Source organism: Hyaena hyaena, unplaced genomic scaffold (assembly GCF_003009895.1).
Source record: "Hyaena hyaena isolate Hyena2069 unplaced genomic scaffold, ASM300989v1 scaffold_404, whole genome shotgun sequence".
Taxonomy (NCBI): Eukaryota; Metazoa; Chordata; class Mammalia; order Carnivora; family Hyaenidae; genus Hyaena; species Hyaena hyaena.
This window is the reverse complement of record NW_024081036.1, coordinates 970939-992103: the sequence shown is the minus strand read 5'-3', so window position 1 is coordinate 992103 and position 21165 is coordinate 970939. Positions and strand designations below refer to the sequence as shown.

Below are 21165 nucleotides of genomic sequence, written 5' to 3'. Positions count from 1 at the left end.
ATAACCTAATAAACTTATGCCGGGGTGTTTACATTTGGCTTACTGAGATTTGAGAAAGAAAAACAATTCAAATGAAAATAGACTTGAAGTTTTGGGGGAAAGGAAGGACAATATATATGCAGGATATTTATCATCGACATATTGATAATACATCACTGAATACAAGTACCGACTGCGTACTGTCTCTCATACTCATTATCACAAATTCTTTTCTCAATCTGAGATAGAGAACAATATTTTCTTAGGGACTGCCTAAGATAAAAAAGGGGGGAAAAGCTCCCTGAAATATTAACAGAATTTAAATACAATATAAAAAGGTAAAAATAAAATCAACAATGACTCTTAGAAATGAAATTTTCTTCACCCTGCAAAATTCTACTTCCAAACCACTACCAGTAATTCAGAGTAAGTCAAAAAGTTACACATCCACATATGTATATTTATACACACACACACACACACACACACACACATATTTTTTTTCTCTTTAGATTTTAACTTCATGCCAGACTGCAGCTATATATTCCAAGCTTTTGAAAGGGTGTAGCCTTGGCCTATGGTTTAATAAAAGCTCTGTCACTTACTTCCTCAAAACAAATTCTCTGACCTTCAGTTTCTTAATGGGAATAAGATGTCATCCTTAATGAAACACGCTTCTTCTCTCATCACTAAATACATCAACTTACCTATACTGGTCTTTTTCCCCACACAAAAGAGCACGAGGAATCCCATCAAAGACGCACGCTGCCTGCGAGAGCACCTCCCAGCTCCATGATTCCGTTCCTGCACCTGTGTGCTTCTTCTCCAAGCACTTTCACTTCCTCCTTCACGGGGTGAGTCCCTGACTCCGACACATGCTCTCGGGGTCCCCAGATCCAACGTGCCCCTGCTGCTAACGGTGCATCTGCCAGTTCTCCATCGCAACACAGCACAAGTCCTGGGCCTCTATGTGCTCACTCCCTGGCTGTCCTCCACCCACACCAGCAGGACGTCAGGCCCCACCGCCCCACAGAAGCCGCCTGTCAGCTTCCGTGACACCAACCCCAGTGGGTTCATCCCTGCTGCCGTCTAACTGTGCCCAGGATACCATATCCCCTCTTCCCTCAGATACTTCTATGTTTCTGTTGCTGGCTCTGCTGTGGCCACCTTCCAACTGGTTAGACCCTGGGCGGCCTCTCCTCCCCAGTCTCTCACCAGATGACCCAACACAGCCTTGTGGCTTTCAGCACCATCTCTGTGCTGACGACTCAAGTCTTACAGCTGGTCTGCGCTCCACACTCCAGAGAGAGTTTGGTGCAAAGCGTAAGAATAGAGTTCAGCAGTCAGATTACCTGGGTTCAAAGTCCAGTTTTTACTACTCTAGTTACTACTTCTAGACCGTGGACAAGTTCATAGCATCTCCGTTTTTTCAAGAGATAATACATATCTCATAGTGTTGTTACAAAGATTAAATAAGGGAATACATTTATAAAAGTACATGATATACAGAATAAGTGTTAGTTGTTATCACTATTATTGCCACCATCTTAAAAACCGGCATTATTATTGTTGTTGTTGTTGTTGTTATTCAACCATCTACTCAGCATCTCCACTTAGATATAAAAAGGCATCTCAAATTTAACAGGTTCAAAACAATTCTATCCAACCCACAATCCGACACCGGGGACAACCATTAAATCCCAAATCCCAGAACGCCTCCTCGACGCTTTCTACAACCTACTCCCATTATGAGCAGACCATTCACCTCTACATCCATAATGTATCCTGAATTCATTTTCTTTCCTGCATCTCCACATCATTGTATCTCACTTGGGCCACTACAGTGGAATTGGGTTAGATGGAATTTGCTTCCACTCTTGACCCCGGACAACTGATTTTCCACACCATAGGAAGAGTGATCTTTTTTAAAAAAGGTAATCAGATCAAATCATGCTCCTGCATAAAATCATTCACCGAACTCAGAATAAAATTCAAAGCTTCATAATGGTTGCAAGGCATTCCAAGGAATTATTTAAAATTCACTTCAAGGATATGAACATCAAAGCCAATGCCACTATTGTAAAGTTCTGAGTGTAAGAACAATCCCATGCATGAGGATCTCAGCTTCTGGACCTCCTCATCTTAATAACATTAGCTGCCCTGTATCTCAGGAACACTTCAACTTAGCTTTTACTTGTTTTCCCTCTAAAATCATAACGACAGGTTTCTACCTAGCTTAACACTTTGTAACATACTACTTCTTTGACCTCCAGTGTATAATCCCACCTACTTCCTTCCCTCTGGCCTTTACTTCCTCTGATTCTATGGGCTATCACTTCAACTACTTAGCTCACTTTCACCAAAGGCCTTCCCTCCCATCTTCAAGGAAAACCCGCAAAGATCCATGGATCCAAACTTTCACATTCTCCCAAACCACAGCTAGCCAAAGATAACTATACAAAGTAGATTAGTTTCACTAATAAGATTATTAAAACAATCAACTGAGCTTTCAATGCAACTCAATCCTTCTATTTGATCGTATCAAACCTCTGCTCATACCAGTCATTTCAAACACATTGCAAATACCACTTACTCTCAATCTCAAAGAGAATAGAGAATTCAACTTGCTGCTACATCTAAGCCCACCTAAGTTCAATTAATCATCAATATTCTAGATCCCAATGCCTTCAACTTTCAAAGGCACTAGCTTCTCTTAATTAGCCACTTGTCACCCTCTACCTTTCCCTCTCAACTGGTTCTTTTGATGAGTATTTCAACATATTAAATGAAGATATCAATTCCTAACAAGCCCCTTCAGGCTATGGTACTTATCAAATCTGTCAAATCCCTGGAAATATGGCAGAAGTAACTATAACACCAATGCCAAAGAATATAAGATTCCCAAAGTATAAACTACCTGCCAAAGATAACCTTACAATCAAAAGTCACACACCTGCTGAAAATAACAACATAAAAGAGATTCAATACTCATAATAAATGAGAGCATTCTATATAATAGAATAATCTAAATAAGATTATAAAATAGTATGTTTAAAATTTTCAAAGGAGCAAAAGAAGAAAATGAAAGACTATTATGAAAACAATGAGTTAAAAAAGAAGCAAAGAGGGGTGCCTGGATGGTTGAGCCTCCAGCTTCAGCTCAGGTCATGCTCTCGTGGTTCGTGAGTTCATGCCCCATATGAGGCTCTGTGCTGTCAGTGTAGAGCCTGCTTCAGGTCCTCTGTCTCCCTCTTTCTCTGCCCCTCACCGGATTGTATTGTCTCTCTCAAAAATAAACATTTAAAAAAATTATTTAAAAAAAGAAGCAAAGAAAGAATACAGTAATGAAAAATGCAAGAAGTGAAATTTAAAACTTGACAAATAAATTAAAAGCAATGATGATGAAATCAAGGTGGTTGTTATTTATAAAAAAGTAAAAACAAGGGCATTTGGGTAGTTCAGTCAGCTAAGCATTGTCTTGGACTCTTGATTTTGGCTCTGATCATGATCTCTCGGTTCATAGAATTGAGCCCTGTGTCCAGCTCCACACTGTGAGCATGGAGCCTGCCTGGGATTTTCTCTTCCTGTCTCTCTGCTCCTCCCCCACACGCATGCTTTCTCTCTCTCAAATAAATAAACTTTTAAAAATACATATATGTTTTTAAAAAGAAAAAAACAGTAATTCTACTTCTGGATATACACTCAAAAGAAATAAAAGCAGGGACTCAAATATCTGTATGCCCATGTCCAAAGAAGCATTGTTCACAACAGCCAAAAGAGGGAAACAACCCAAATCTCCTTGAACAGAGGGTGGCCCTTCAACAAATGTGGTATTTACTTGCAACAGAATATTATACAGCCTTTAAAAAGGAGTGTAATTCTGATATATGCTATAACATACACGAACCCTGAAAACATCAATTAAAAAAAAAAACAATAGACACAAAAAAGGAAATACTCTATGATTCCATTTATATGAGGTACCTAGCACAGTCTCACTTAGAAAGTAGAATGATGGCTACTAGGAGCTGGTGGGAGGGAGAATGGGGAGTTATTGTTTAATGGGTACAGACTTTCAATTTGGGAAGTTAAAAGTTTTGGCAATGGATAATGATGATGGCTGCACAACAATGTAAACGTACTTAATGACACTTATAAATGATTGGTAAATTTTGTGTTTTGTATATTTTATTACAATTTTTATAAAGCAAATTAGACATAGCTGAAGAACTAGCATAATGAATGACTGCACTGAGGAATTCCATCCAAACAAATTTAAAAAAATGATATGGAAAACGTGAAAGAGGACTTAAAAGACACAGAGAGTAAAATAAGGAGGTCTACTTAGATCTAATGAGAGTTCTATTTGGAGACAGCAGTAAGGATAAGAGAAACAGTAGTGATTAAGAATTATCCAGAAATGGAGACCTGACTCTTCTGGCTAAAGAGTACTAAACAAGATATATAAAAATTGTACACACAGACACACCGTAATGAAACTGTAGAACACTGGTGACAAGGAAAAGATCTTAAAAACAATTAAACAACACACACACACACACACACACACACAGAAATTATATTTACCTGATAACAGACTTCTCAACAATGATAGAAGCCAAACAAGAAGAAAGCACTCTCGGCAAAGTGCTACAGAAAAACAGCAACAGACCTATAGTTCTCTATCCACCTGAACCATCATTAAGGAATAAGGTAAAATCAAGGCATGTTCCAACACCTGTACTATCAGTTACAGACTGTCAATGAAAATATTGAAAAACTTATTCCAGTAAAAAGTAGACTGAACCCAAATATGTATCAATAAGTAGAAAGTATTTTCAATCTAAGGTGCAATTAGGATGAACTAATTAGGATGAACTGGTAAGATCTGAGTCCATCTATTAAATGAAAACCATCAGGCAACAAAAACATATGTACACTATGAAATTATATACTTTTTTAAGCAGAAAAAACAATTGTATATATTATTTATAAAGATACATAGTGCAAATATATAAAACATATGGATGGGAAAGACAAACACCAACCAACTTTGTAAGAGTGGTTGTCTTGGTGGATGAAAGAAGAGGAAAAGGGAAAGAAGCTTCAGTTATAACTAATATTTTTATTTCTCTGAATAAAAGAGGGTCAGAAGAAAAACTGGCAAAATGTAAACATTTGTTTCACCTAGTTGGTATTTACAACAATGATAAATATAAGAGTATATTTTCAAGAGTACATAGAAACATATATCTTTCAATACTGATCTGTGTACAATGTTCCTTTCAATATTTAAATAGTTACTATTTTATGTAATATTCTATGCTGAAATATTTTATAACTTAAAAAGATAGAAAAATATTTTCTTGAAGAGATAAATATTACTAAGAAAACAGAGCTAAAACTATAACATTCAAGCCAAATAACCTAAACTTTTCCTGAGCATAGAAATCACTTTTGAATACATGATAAAAATCAACATTTTCTTATATTTCATCATTAAATAACACAGCATAAATTTTTAATTAATTAATTTAAAATCTAATTTACATCCAAGTTAGTTGGCATATGGTGCAACAATGATTTCAGGGGTAGATTCCTTAATGCCCCTCACCCATTTAGCCCATCCCCCCCTCACAACCCCTCCAGCAACTCTGTTTGTCCTCTATATTTGAGTCACTTATGTTTTGTCCCCCTCCCTGTTTTCATATTATTTTTGCTTCCCTTTATGTTCATCTGTTTAGTATCTTAAATTCCTCATATGAGTGAAGTTATATGATAGTTGTCTTTCTCTGACTAATTTTGCTTAGCATAATACTCTCCTGTTCCATCCATGTAGTTGCAAATGACAAGATTTCATTCTTTTTGATTGCTGGGTAATACTCCATGGTGTATGTATATATACATATACTCATATATATACCACATCTTCTTTATCCTTTCATCCATCGATGGACATTTGGGCTCTTTCCATACTTTTGCTATTGTCGATAGTGTTGCTATAAACATTGGGGTGCATGGACCCCTATGAACAGCACACCTGTATCCCTTGCTGGGTTATAGGGTAGTTCTATTTTTCATTTTTTTAAGAACCTCCATACTGTTTTCCAGAGTGGCTGCACCAGTTTGCATTCCCACCAGCAGTGCAAAAGAGCTCCTCTTTCTCCACATCCTCACCAACATCTGTTGTTGCTTGAGTGGTTAATTTCAGCCATTCTGACTGGTGTGAGGTGGTATTTCAGGGTGGTTTTGATTTGTATCTCCCTGATGATGAGTGATGTTGAGCATCTTTTCATATGTCTGTTAGCCATCTGGATGTCTTCTTTGGAAAAGCGTCTATATGTGTCTCTTACCCATTTCCTCACTGGATCATTTGTTTTTTGGACATTGAGTTTGATAAGTTCTTTATAGATTTTGGATACTAACCTTTAGCTGATATGTCATTTGCAAATGTCTTCTCACGATCTGTTGCCTGCCTTTTTGTTTTGCTGATTGTTTCCTTCACTCTGCAGAAGCTTTTAATCTTGACAAGGTCCCAATATTTCATTTTTGCTTTTATTTCCCTTGCCTCTGGAGACTTGTCAAGTAAGAAGTTGCAGCAGCCAAGATCAAAGAGGCTGTTGCCTGTTTTCTTCTCTAGGATTTTGATGGCTTCCTGTCTTACATTTAAGTCTTTCATCCATTTTGAGTTATTTTTATGTATGGTATCAGAAAGTGGTCCAAGTTCATTCTTCTGCATGTCGCTGTCCAGTTTTCCCAACACCATTTGCTGAGGAGACTACCTTTTTTCACTGCAGCTTTGTCAAAGATTAGTTGATCATATATTTGTGGGTTCATTTCTGGGTTCTCTATTCTGTTTCATTGATCTGTTTTTGTGCCAGTATCATACTGTCTTGATGATTACATCTTTGTAATACAGCTTGAAGTCTGGAATTGTGATGCCTGCAGCTTTGGTTTTCTTTTTCAGGATTGCTTTGGCTATTCAGGGTCTTTTCTGGTTCCATACAAATTTTAGGATTGTTTGTTCTATCTCTGTGAAGAATGCTAGTGTTATTTTAATAGGGACTGCATTGAATATTGGGTAGTATCAACATTTTAATAATATTTGTTCTTCCAATCCAGGAGCATGGAATATTTTTCCATTTTTTTGTGTCTTCTTCAATTTCTTTCATAAGCTTTCTATAGTTTTCAGTGTATAGATTTTTCACCTCTTTGGCGTGGCTTATTCCAAGGTATTTTTACGGTTTCTGGTACAATTGTAAATGGGACTGATTCCTCGATTTCTCTTTGTGCTGCTTCATTATGGTGTATAGAAATGCAACCAATTTCTGTACATTGATTTTATATCCTGCGACTTTTCTGAATTCATGTATCAATTCTAGCAGTTTTTTGGTCTTTGGGTTTTCAACACAGCATATCAGGTTGTCTGCAAAGAGTGAAATTTTGACTTTCTCTTTTCCAATCTGGATGCCTTTTATTTCTTTGTGTTGTCTGATTGCTGAAGCGAGGACTCCCAAAACTATGTTGAATAGCAGTGGTGAGAGTGAACATCTTTGTTGTGCTCCTGACCATAAGGGAAAAGCTCTCGGTTTTTCCCCATTGAGGATGATATTAGTAGTGGGTCTTTTGCATATGGTCTTTATGATCTTGAGGTATGATCCTTCTATCCCTAGTTTCTTGATGGTTTTTATCAAGAAAGGATGCTGTATTTTATCAAGTGCTTTTTCTGCATAGAGTTGTTTTTTTTTTTTTTTTTAAGTTTATTTTCAAGAGAGAGAAGACAGAGAGAGAACGAGAGTCGGGGAGGGGCAGAGAGAGACAGAAAGATTGAGAATCCCAAGCAGGCTCCAAATGGTATGGGTTCAAAATCATGAACTGTGAGGTCCTGACTGGAGCCAAAATCAAGAGCTGGAGTTAGATTAAGCGACTGAGCCACCCAGGCATCCCTAATTTTAGAGTCGTTGGGTTTTTTAAAATTTTTTTAGCGTTTATTTGTTTTTGAGAAAGAGAGACACGGTGCAAACAGGGGAGGGGCAGAAAGAGAGGGAGAGACAGAATCTGAAGCAGGCTCCAGGCTCTGAGCTGTCAGCACAGAGCCTGATGCAGGGCCTGAACCCATAAATTGCGAGATCGTGACCTGAGCTGAAGTCAGAGGCTTAACCAACTGAGCCGTCTGGGCACCCCCCCTCAACCTCCCCACTAATTTTAGTTTTAATAAGAGAATCCAGGGACACCTGGGTGGCTCAGTAGGTAGAGCATGAGACTCTTGATATCAGAGTTATAAGTTCAAGTCTCACATTGGGCATGGAGCCTACTTTAAAATAAAATGCTATGAAAGAAAAAGGAAGGAAGGAAGGAAGGAAGGATCCACTATTAGCTCTCCCCACCAAAAATAAAACAAAAAAAAAACACCCCAAAACTCACCTTAATAATCTCCAAACAGCAGTTGTAAGTTTCAACTTTCACTTGCAGTAATGGGTGAGACAACATTCGGAGAAATACCTTCTGACTTTCTCCTTGAAGTAATGGACTGGCCTGTGCCGATTTCCAGCTGGTAAAAAGGTAAAACATCCAAGACATCTAAGGTAAGCAAGTTACTAAAGAGATTGAAAAGAATGTTGGAAGAGGTTTCTTCCTACTCCAATTCCTTGAACTGGGATCTTATTCAACTAACACCCCATATTAATATTTACCCAAGCACTTGTTTCAAGACAAAAAATATTCTCTTAAAAAGTACCCAAGGGGCACCTGGGTGGCTCAATTGGTTAAGCGTCCAACTTCAGCTCAGGTTGTGACCTCACCGTTTGTGAGTTCAAGCCCCACGTCAGGCTCTGTGCTAACAACTCAGAGCCTGCTCCAGATTCTATCTCCCTCTCTCTGCTCCTCCCCTGCTCACGTTCTCTCTCTCTCTTTCCCTTAAAAATAAATATTAAAAAAAAAATCCTTTTTAAAAAAAGTACCTGAAAAAGTCTTTAAAAACCCTTGTTTGGAATGTAAATGGATATCTCCATTATGGAAAATAGTACAGTGTTTCCTCAAAATTAAAAATAGAACTACCATGTGATCCATCAATCCTACTTCTCATTATAAATCCAAAGGAAATGAAATCAATATCACAAAGAAATATCTGTTCTCCCATGTTCATCCCAATATTATTCATAACAGCCAATACAGTTGACCTTTGAACAACACAGGGGTTAGGGACACCGACCTCCATGTAGTTAAGAAACCATGTTTAACTTACGACTCCCTAAAAATTTAGCTACTAGTACCTTACTACTGACCAGAAACCTTCCCGATAATTGTAACAGTTGATAACACATATTTTGTATGTTTTATCTATTATACACTGTATTCTTATAATAAAGTAAGCTAGAGGGAAAAAAGTCTGAACAATCATAAGGGAAAAGACATTTACAGTACTACACATGTATTTACTGAAGAAAATCTGCATTACTCTCACAGTTCAAACCTGTATCATTCCAGGGTAACCATATATGGAAACAATCCAAGTGTCCGTCAACAGATACTCAAATAAAGAAAATGTGGTGTATATATACAATGGAATATTATTCCTTTGTATATAAAAAAGAAGGAAATCCTATCATTTGTGACAACATAGATGAAGCAGGAGGCCATCATGCTAAGTAACATAAGCCAGGTGCGGAAAGACAAATACACTGCATGATCACATTGACACGTGTGATTTAAGGGTCCAGACGCATAGAAGCAGAGACAGAACAGTGGTGACCAGGGGATAGGGAACAGGGGAACTATGGAGATGTTGTTCAAAAGGTTTTGGTTATTCGGAATGAATAACTTCTGGAGATCTAATGTACTCTGTGGGGATTAGAGTTAATAATACTATATTGTATCCTTGACACTTGTTAAGAAAACATATCTTAAGTGTTCTTACCACATACACACACAACGACAGTAACTATGTGAGGTAATAAATAAATCCCATACTTAATCAATATTTATCCTCATGGAATTTACTCTTTCCAAAATCAATGAAGATACCAAGTTCTACACATAAATCTGCTCCAGTGTCTTCAAAATAAATTAACCAATGCATGACACATTCTAAAAATCCATATAGGAAAAAGGTAAGAAGCATTGAAACTTACATTAAAAAAAAACAAACCCTCAATTTAAGTTATTCAACGAAACTTTAGAGACAAATAAACAAATATGCTTGGTTTGGATGGACACCAAAACAAATGTATAAAAATCCAGGGACAATTCATTTTGATTATAGGTGTGGCATTTTTTAAGTTTACCCTATAAAATAGTTAAGATGCAGCCATACATACATAGTTCAGAGATCAAGCATATATAAAAACAATTTTGATTAAAAAACAGTAACAAGGCCAGTTCTGTTTTCATGGTTCCTAAGTGCACACACACACACAATATGTCCTATAATAATATAATCATATCAAGAAAGCAAGTATTACATCTTTGAACACATGCAGACGATTTCCTTTATTAGGGGCAAATGCTGATGACAGGAAAAGCTTCGCAAGCCTTGGTCTGCCAGCTCCACTAATTCTAAGAGATTCTTCTCTCCCTAAAAAAAACACCAGAATGGAACAGTAAATGTTAAGTTCATGTACAAAAGAATTCTCAACAGCTAACTAAGCAACTTCAAGAAATTAGATCATTCAAAGACCCCCAAGGCTGTTCACATTTGCTTAAGTCCACTTTCCTAACAAGCAAACTAAAAATGTCAGCCAAGGGGGGAAAATTCTTAGCTAAATGCCACAAGAGACTATTTTTCACCTCTAAGTAGGCTTAAAGTTACAAGCAAGTGGCCTTGTTCTTTGACCGTTTGTAGCCCTATCTCCCTGCTGACTGTAGACTTAAGAAAGGACTCGTGTATTTTATGATGCACTTCCCATTCTACATCCTCACCACTTCTACAAACATAAAGGACAACCAACACATCACGATTAACTGACTATGCAGAATATCACAGAAATCATTTGACAATCTAAACTTCTATCACGGAAGAAATGAGAAGCCAGCAGCAGTGAGATATGGCAAAAGAAAAGGAAAAAATAACAGGTAAATAAAGGAAAATTAGAACTAAGAGATTGAGATAGATTCCACTGTAGGAAACAAAAGGAATAAAAATTCATTACCAAATTTTTTAAGATCTTCAGGACCCATTTTTGGTACTTTCAAACAGTAAACAACTATTGTAGTCAGTTGTTTCTAAGACTCATAAACCCCTTCACTGATAATGTACTAAATATCCAAAAAGTATCTCTAAAAGGGATAAATAACAATACATAATCATTGCTGTAACACTGCACCTAAAGTCATCCTACCTTACAACCTACTTCATGATTTTATTTAATGAAAAATCAGGCTCTTTGTGTATGTAGTGAGTCTATAAAATATTAAAGGGAAAATAGGTCTACAGATACGCACTAAAATGGCCCATAGAGTCGTCTGTGTCAATTGTCACTGTGTTCACACACAGTAAGTCAGTTCAAACTGGAATTCTACTAAATATTAAGACATTGATAACTACTGCCTTTTCAAAAACCACTGGGTCTCAACAATGTATACCAGTCATTATTCCAAAGTCTTTGTTTTACCTTTACTTACTTTAATCTGAAAAATGAGAACTCAATAATTATGTATCCCACCTCCAAAATTCCATTGTTATATGCCCATCAGTTTGAAGGTACAGGTTACATTTTCTAAATGTTTTACCAAAGGAATGTTTAAAAGATATTTACAGAACTTTTTACCTCCTTCCCAACATCAGACAGGAAGTTACAGGTACATTCGATTGAGTAAACAGCCTCCGCAGTTTGTTTATAAATACTGTAGTTTTCAGAATTCAGCTGTTCCAGATATGCCACAACAGCTTCGTGAATATTTGGATATTCCAGAGAAATAGGCATGTCCAGAGAAACCAAAAATAATGCTGCTGCCATAGGCTCGGGTAATAAGCGGCTCGCCTTCATGAATAAAAAACAAGTTAAAAATGTTTTAGAAAAATATGGTAGACTATGATGTTAATACAGCTAGCTCAACTTTTTATTTTAATCATTCTCTATCACAAAGTCCGTGGTTTTCCAAAGAAAATTCTATTCCTTAACACCCCACTCACTTCTATGTCTTATTCAATGTAATTTTTCTGGTCTCAGAACGACTCAAGTCCCAACTTCAACTCCTTCCAAAAGCCTGGAACACAGGATACTTCCTTCTTCCCCAAAGCAATTCCCAGAGTCACTTTCCCCTCAGGCCTTGAACCTTGTTTATATCTCTGCCAGGAAACTGAAGGCAGGAGGCTTTGTGATCTAGGTATTTCATGCTGTGCACATAAATCTGCAGAATAATGCAATAAACTCCTGAGAACAAGAGCACTTCACCGAAGCTGCACACATAACCCAGGGCTTATTAACTACATACTGAACTGAGTAACACTAAATCATACACAACTATAGACTGATTTGAACAGAAAGTGATTTTTTGTTTAGTTCATATTTTAGAGGGGAGACAGGAAATTCAACAATACTTAAATAGTTCTAAACACTCAGAGAGGAATGACCCTTAATTAGTATAAAATCAACAAGCCCAAATGAAATATTATACATTTTATAACCCTATATCAATTGATTTAAAATTGAAAGAACTGTTTGTTTGGGTTCTGGTTTTTAATTATTTGAATCTGGTGTCAGGATTCTGAGTCAATTAAAGAAACAGGATTAAAAATTCAATGTTTGGAGAAAATCCTTTTGCAGAGCTTACTGCTTTGGCTGAAATGCTCTTTATTAAAGGGCAGGTTTGGTCACCATTTATTTCATGCATATCCTATTTTAAGAATAATTATTAACTGCCTGAAAATCTAAGATTAAGGGCTGAATCAGCTAAATGATGCTTCTAAATTAAATTGCCAAATATATATCAGAAATTATAGGATTCAAATTTTTAGTTTTATATGAGCATGAAATAAAACCCAACTATCAAGACAGCAGCTATTAGAAAATCAAGAGAAATTTCATGATTCTGTGAAGAATTCTCTTAGAAGGGAAAAAGAGAGGCAAAGTAGATTATCTGCTCACCTACCATTTGCTCACTCAGCAAATACTTGCTGGGCACCTACCGTGTTCTCTACAGTATGCCAGGCGGCGTCCCAGACCCTCGGGACACAGCAGGAAACAGGGTGGGGATGTGCCACTACTCCGAGCAGTAGGGGAAGGCCTCTCTGATAGAGTGACATGTGGCTCTTTGGCAGAAAAGCACCCATAAGAGAGGGAACTGCAAGTACAAAAGCCCAGAGACAAGGGGCTGGCACAGCTACCGCTGAGGGACGGTGGGGGGAGTAGTGGTGAACACATCAGACAGGGCTCCGGGTCACCTTAAGACTTGCCCCTTGCCCTGGGGAAGCACTGGGAGATTTCACCAAGTCCCAAGAGCAGTCTGGAGGAGCGGATGGAACAGGCAGGGGTGAGAGCTGCCGTAACAACCTGGGCAAGAAAGGTGCCTCGAACCCAGGTAACAACAGACGGAATGGCAAGACGTGTTCAGATTCCAGACAGACGTCAAGGAAAAAATGACAGATTTTGCACAGGGACTGGATCTAGGTGTGTGTGCATGACAGGAATCAAGGACTACTCTAAGTGTTCGTTCTGCCTGACCAACAATCAGCCAGAAGAACGAAGGTGCTCTCCTCCAGAGAGGGAAGGCTGTAGGAAGAACAGAGGAGTGCAGAATTAGGGTTGAGACGTGTGACGTTGGAAATATCGACTGTTGCCAAGTGAAGATGTCGAAGGATGTTGAATCTGAGTTTGCAGTTCAGGTGACACACGTCGTCTGGAACTATGAACCAAGGAGGTGTCAGCAAACATGGTACTTAAAGACCACAAATGGGTCAGTCCTGGGTTTTACTCCTTTCAAAGGTTAGAAAGAGAAAGAAGAATTAGCAAAGGAGACTTTGGGAGCTGGGCACTGTGCTAAGATATTAAAGTCTCATGGATCTAACTCCAAAGGCACTAGGTTCTAGTTTAAAAAGCTCTTTCTCTGACTCTAGTCAGAGAATTAAGAGTCTGAAGTGAGAATTAAGCACTGACCTGATGTTCAGCAGTGTCACATAATAAACATTAATTTCTTTTCTTTCTTCTCACCTCATTTTTAAGAAATTCTGACGTCTTCATTACCTACATCTGAAACCTCATCATGTCAGCAGCTCAAAGCACCATGCTACAGTCTCAAGTCTAATCCCAGCACAGCCCATTGGACTGATGACAGCCAAAAGACTGAAGACAGCCTTCCTACATATATCAGCATCATTCACGTGTCAGTCAGAACTAAAAGTGAAGACGCTTCAGGGCAAATCTATCACCACTATTAGATAAAAAAGAATCAGCAAGACTATCTCAAATGCTGGGGGGGAGGGGGTGTGGGGGTGCGGCAGGAGGGACATAACATTGCTTTCTCTGAACCTTCCCACTCAGAGAAGGCACAGCATTACCCAAGGGCTTCTGAAAATGCAGACTTCCAAGTCCTACTCCAGAACTAATGGATCAGAATGTGCAAGATCTCATTAACAAGATCTCTACGTGATCTTTTTGCACATTAGACTTTAAGAAGTGTGCTCTGAATCTATCAGCTTTCGTAAATTATTAGGGATATATATATCTCAGTGAAACAATCAGAGGCTTGGGATATAAATTCTGCATCCGCAGGCTGCTGGCTTAGAAAGAGTCCCAAAGGGTCCTACAATGTTCTGGATGCTGCTTTGAGCACACAGCCAATAGTTTTAGCTCTTATTTCTCACCAAATTGATTTATCCAACCAGATTGTTTTTCATAAGATTACCAATTCATCATTTTAGCCTGCTGATAGGTATTTTTCAAAATCTTTTCAAACCAATAATTATCCATTTCAAAAAGGCCCTCACAGTTATCTTTCAAACTTTCAAATCTAAGAAATCTCTACGAAGATTCACATTATCATTTTCCAACTTCCAAATTAAGTATCTGGCAGGTGGCAACACAAATATTTAAAAACCACTTTCCAGGTTGGAAGTTTTAGAATCCAAACCGCATTTCAATTTTTGGTGGGCCAGCAACAGGCAGAGGGCAGCATAATCTTCTATTCATATAAACTGAAAGAAATTTAACAGCAATGTAATAGGATTTTAAAGTTCTTAGTTTATCAATGAAAGCAATTATAGCCATCTATAAACCAATACCTTAATCACAGTCTCCTCCATGGCCTTATTTTCTATTCTTATAAAGTGGCAAGTTATGTATTTAAGAAAGGTACCAAATTGACAGATAGTGATTTACCTTCAAAAACAAAAACTAATAAATAAAAAAGAACTAACTTCAAAAGGTAAAATATACACGGAGGCTTTATTTTATTCTAGCATTGAAGTAACTCAAAATAAAATAAACTGTTGATTTCTGCTTTAATTGATTCCTGCCCAAACAAGTACAGATGAAAAAAAAATCTATCGCCAAAAACAATAAATAAAATTATATGGTATAACTGATGTTTTCCATCAATACTTCAACCTATAAGGTGATAATCTGTAATACTTAGTAACAAGTTAACGTAGCACTACTAATTTTTCAGCTATATATTCTTAGGTAAAGTGAGACATCCATATTTTAAATGCAATTACAGTCTTGCATGACTGGAATTCTTCAATTCATAATGCTTAGACATTAGAAAACTTCCTCAAAACAGAAAATTTCTTCAGAAACATAATGACTGATGAATAAAAGTTAAAAATTAAAATTAATAGAGTAAGTAATGCTCTTTTCTCTACAGCAAAATATTAAATTTAAAATTTAATGTTTTGTTCTTGTTTTCCCAGATAACTTGATAATATATTACATATGTAAATGTAAATGTAAAAAAATGGGAGTCTATATACCATGCAGAATTCTAGAAAAAAAGGGCAAACATCTATAACAAAGGACATTAAAAGGCACAGGAGGGGCGCCTGGGTGGCTTAGTCGGTTAAGCGTCCGACTTTCGCTTAGGTCATGATCTCGCGGTTGGTGGGTTCGAGCCCCGCGTCGGGCTCTGTGCTGACTGCCAGCTCAGAGCCTGGAGCCTGTTTCAGTCTGTGACTCCCTCTCTCTCTGACCCTCTCCTGCTCACGCTGTCTCTCTCTCTCTCCTAGAAATAAATAAAAAAATATTAAAAAAAAAAAAAGGCACAGGAAATAGCTCCTTAGTTGCAGCAATCTCTCCTACGCCTTCACTGAGACATGCCCACCTGTCTTTTTGCAGTAAGTACACTACAAAACCCGTGTGCATGAATCATTTGAGATGTTTTACAACTAACATTTAAATTCAGAGATATAACTTCTATTTAAAAACACAGTCATAAGGTGCCTGGGTAGCTCAGTCGGTTAAGCATCCAACTTTGGCTCAGGTCGTGACCTCACAGTTCATGAGTTTAAGCCATGCATTGGGGTCTGTGCTGACAGCTCAGAGTCTGGAGCCTGCTTTAGGTTCTTTGTCTCCCTCTCTGCCCCTCCTCTAGTCTCTTTTCCTCTCTCTCAAAACAAATAAGTAAACTTTAAAACCCCAGTCATGAAAAGATTTAAGAGAAATACGTACACCTACTAAAATCATCTTTAACATATAGTTATATAACAAACAACTGCTACAAGCAACAAAAGTGATGAATCTCAAAAAAAAAAAAATCCTCAACAAGTATATTCCTTGTAATTCCATTCATGTACTATTGAAAAACAGACAAACTGGTCGATAGTGAAGGAAGTCAGAAAGGAGAAGTTTAGCTTGGACAAAAGAATGAGGGGTAACGGATGGGAAGAGACCTCTGAAATGCAGGTAACATTCTATTTCACGTTCTGGGGTGGTGGTCACTTTTTAAACAGATACATTCATTTTGTAAAAATGCACTTAACTGTGTACTTTTCCAAACATGTTACACTACAATTTTAAGAAGTTGCCTAAAAAAAGAATTGTTTTTAGAATTAATGTTTTCTTTCTACCAAACCATTTGTCAAAAGTGTTCAAATCTGTCAGTCTTTCTCCATTACTCCAATTCCAATATCATCTTTATAAATCATTAACTGATCAGAGGAAGTTTACAACCGAACACTTACTCGTAACATTTGGTAAACCACAAGCAACATGACCCCCCTCACCTTCTCCACAGGGAGAAGCGTCTGCAGCGCTCGGACCGCGAACAGGGACGTGCTCACAAAGGCCATCCGGTGATGCACCTGCACGGCCTCCGCTTGGTCCGAACTGACACCGCTCTTATGGTGGCACACGGCATCTCCTAGGGACGCTAGCACCATGAGCAGTTTCTCTTTCTGTAGACATTTAAACATGAGAGAGGGAAACAACCAGTTTCAGGAGCCAGTATGGAAAATTTCACAGAGAGTAATTTAAAATATTATGACTGAATAACAAAACAAACCCAAACAAAAATTTCCTCCTCCCTATAAGAATCACCTTTACCTGCTGAGATCATTTAGAACACCACAAGTGAATAACAGGCACACCAAAAGTTTTTTAACCTAACGTTTATGTATTTAATATGAATTGTAATAATAAAAATAAATACAAAAGTTTAGTGAAGCATAAATTCCTCCTGTTTCTCATGCTTCATTGTTCTAAGTTCCAAATCAGCACGTCAATCTCTCACAAAGTATGTACTGGGCTTATTGTATGCTTAACACAGTGGCAGGTATACAGAAAGTTAACTTGCAAATCCCAACAATAGAGATCAAAATACATCTCTATGAGACTCTTGAATGCTGACAAAAACTGAGGACTGATGGATGTGGGGGGGAGGAGGGATGGGCATGGAGGAGGGCACTTGTGGGGATGAGCACTGAGTGTTATGTGGAAACTAATTTGACAATAAACTATTTGTAAAAAAAAAAAATGAATAAACATTAAACAAAAATTTCAAAACAAAACAAAAAAAAAAATACATCTCTATGTGCTAACATTCGCCCATAAACTAGCTGGTAAAAGGACAGCACCAGGAAGACAGAACAAAGGAGCACTGGAGAGAGACCTCACTCTCACCTCTCCACTGAGGATCTATGAAAACAAAAATAGGAAATCCTCTGTAAACTCAGGATAAAAATGTATGCCAGAAATTTTTTCATTCAAGAATAAATATATTGGAAGCAAATTAAAAGGTATGAAGCCTAAAAATATTACATTAAAGATCTAAGCTACAATGAGATACTGCTTCACCTCCATTAGGATGGCTACTACCATGGGTGGAGCTGGAGTGTGTTATGTGAAGTAAAATAAGTCAGTCAGAGGAAAGCAAATACCATATGATTTCACTCACATGTGGAATTTAAAAAACAAAACAAATGAACATAGGGGAAGGGAAAAAAAGGAGACGGAGGCAAACCATAAGAAACTCTTCACAACAGAACAAACTGAGGGGTGGCTGGAGGCACACTGGGGAGTTGGGGACGGGACAAGGGGATGGGCTAAATGGGGGATGGGCACTAACGCAGGCACCTGTTGGGATGAGCACTGGGTGTTACATGTAACTGATGAATCACTAAATTCTACTCTTGAAGCCAGTATCACAGTACATGTTAAATATCTAAAATTTAAACAGAAACTTGAAACAAAAAAACAAAAGAGACAAATAATAAGTGCTGGGGATGCAGAGAAACTGGAACCTCTGTGCCTTGCTGGTAAGGATATAAAACGGTGCCGTTACTATGGAAACAATATGGCAGTTCCTCAAAAATTAATATATTTAATATATATTTAATTATATATTTAAGGCTACCTTCTCTAATCCCAATAAAAAAATCTAAAAATTAATAAAAGTTAAACCAGAGGTCATTATATTAATAACTACCAGCCCCCTGCAAAAAAACAAAGTAGAAACACAGTGACAATATTACTATATTGACATACCATTCTTCCACGTAGCACTTCTCCATTAAAATAATATTTTTATATACTTACAAACAATATATGTTATTCAACATTTACTTTGACAATTTACAATTTGAATTAATGAACATTAACTTAAGATCTCCATATTACAGAGCTTTTTCTAAAAAGTCTATTTACTTGTAAACTGTTTCAAATAACCTTAATAAGTCCAAAGATGAATTGAATGCTTCTCAAAATAGTATAAAAACAAAGTACTGTAATAATCCATTTTGTGCAATCCCTATTAAAATAACACGAGCATTCTTCACAGAGCTAGAACAAACAATCCTAAGATGTGTATGGAACCAGAAAAGACCCCAAATAGCCAAAGCAATCCTGAGAAAGAAAACCAAGGCTGCAGCCATCACAATTCCAGACTTCAAGCTGTATTACAAAGCTGTAATCATTGACGGCATGGTATTGGCACCAAAATAGACACATAGATCAATGAAACAGAACAGAGAACCCAGAAATGGACCCACAAACTTATGGCCAACTAATCTTGGACAAGGCAGCAAAGAATATCCAACGGAAAAAAGTCTCCTCAGCAAATGATGTTGGGAAAACTGGACAGCAACATGCAGAAGAATGAACCTGGACCACTTTCTTACACCACACACAAAAATAAACTCAGAATGGGGCGCCTGGGTGGCTTAGTCGGTTAAGTGTCCGACTTTCACTTAGGTCATGATCTCGCGGTTCGTGGGTTCGAGCCCCGCATCCGGCTCTGTGCTGACTGCCAGCTCAGAGCCTGAAGCCTATTTCAGTCTGTGACTCCCTCTCTCTCTGACCCTCCCCTGCTCACACTGTCTCTCTCTCTCTCTCTCCTAGAAATAAATAAAACATTAAAAAAAAAATTAAAAAAAAAAAACAAAACAGATGCGGGTGTGTGGGTGGCTCCATGGGTTAAGTCCGACTTCTGCTCAGGTCATGATCTTGTGCCTCATGAGTTCGAGCCCCACTTCGGCCTCTGTGCTGACAGCTGGGAGCCTGGGGCCTTTCAGATTCTGTGTCTCCCTCTGTCTCTGCCCTTCCCCTGCTCATGCTCTGTCTCTCTCTCTCAGAAATAATCATTACAAAAAAAATTTTTTAACAAAGCAGATGAACATAGAAACAAAAGCAAAAATAAGATAAAAACAGAGAGAGGCAAACCATAAGAGACTCTTAAATACAGAAAAAAAAACAGGGCTGATGGAGGGAGATGTGGTGGGGAGATGGGCTAAATGGGTGATGGGCATTAAGGAGGACACTTTTGGGATGAGCACTGGGTGTCATATGTAGTGATGAGTCACCAAATTCTATTACTGAAGTCATTATTACACTATATGTTAACTAACTTGGATTTAAAAAGGAAAAAAGAAAAAAGAATCAGGCTTGCAATTTTCACTATTTCCAGCATTTTTTCTAAGTTAAAAAAAAAAAAAAGGGAGAGCGGTAATGTTTTAAGAAAAGAAAGGATTAAAAAGCAACAGAAACTAGTCCACAGTTTTAATCTGTTGGGCTAAAAATGTTCAAAAGGCTATGAAGTAGTTGATGGAGGGGGAGAGAGGCCAGTTTTCAGAGGATATTCATTGCTTTCAGGAAAAGAAGGTGGAGAATTAAATCAGATTAGCAATATATTCCAAACAGTCTCGATAAAACAGAATTTATAGTGTAAACACAATTTCTCCTCTATCCACACATTATAAAGTAAGTGGTAGATACTGGGAAGCATCTACCTGGATGCTGATACAATTACCTAGATGGGGCTCTCCCCCACAATGCTCTCAGCCTCATCTTCTGCATTTCCCTTCCACCGCACCCCACCACCACCGCGCCCCACCATCTCGGACCATCACCACGCACCACCACCACCATGTGCCACCATCTACGACCACCACTGCACTCCACCACCACGGCGCCCCACAATCTCAGACCACCACTGCTCTCCAACACCGCGACCCACCATCTCGGACCATCACCGAGCCCCACCACCACTGCACCCCACCATCTCGGACCATCACCGAGCCCCACCACCACTGCACCCACCATCTCGGACCATCACTGTGCCCACCACCACTGCACCCCACCATCTCGGACCATCACTGCACCCCACCACCACTGCACCCACCATCTCGGACCATCACTGTGCCCACCACCACTGCACCCCACCATCTCGGACCATCACCGAGCCCCACCACCACTGCACCCACCATCTCGGACCATCTCCGTGCCCCACCACCACGGCCCACCACCTCAGCATGTGCAAACC

General features: G+C 38.3%; 1 protein-coding gene across 3 annotated transcripts in view; it reads right to left on the bottom strand.

Moving 5' to 3' along the window:
* Positions 1-21165, bottom strand: part of RTTN (rotatin) — a 163405-nt gene that overhangs the window by 120116 nt on the left and 22124 nt on the right. For all 3 annotated transcript variants that reach the window (XM_039251940.1, XM_039251941.1, XM_039251942.1), the window contains exons 11-14: positions 17135-17305; positions 11745-11957; positions 10440-10552; positions 8404-8530 (exon numbers count right to left, since the gene is read on the bottom strand). In XM_039251940.1, coding sequence (XP_039107871.1) covers positions 8404-8530; positions 10440-10552; positions 11745-11957; positions 17135-17305 — 624 coding nt within the window. The remainder of the gene's footprint in view (positions 1-8403; positions 8531-10439; positions 10553-11744; positions 11958-17134; positions 17306-21165) is intronic.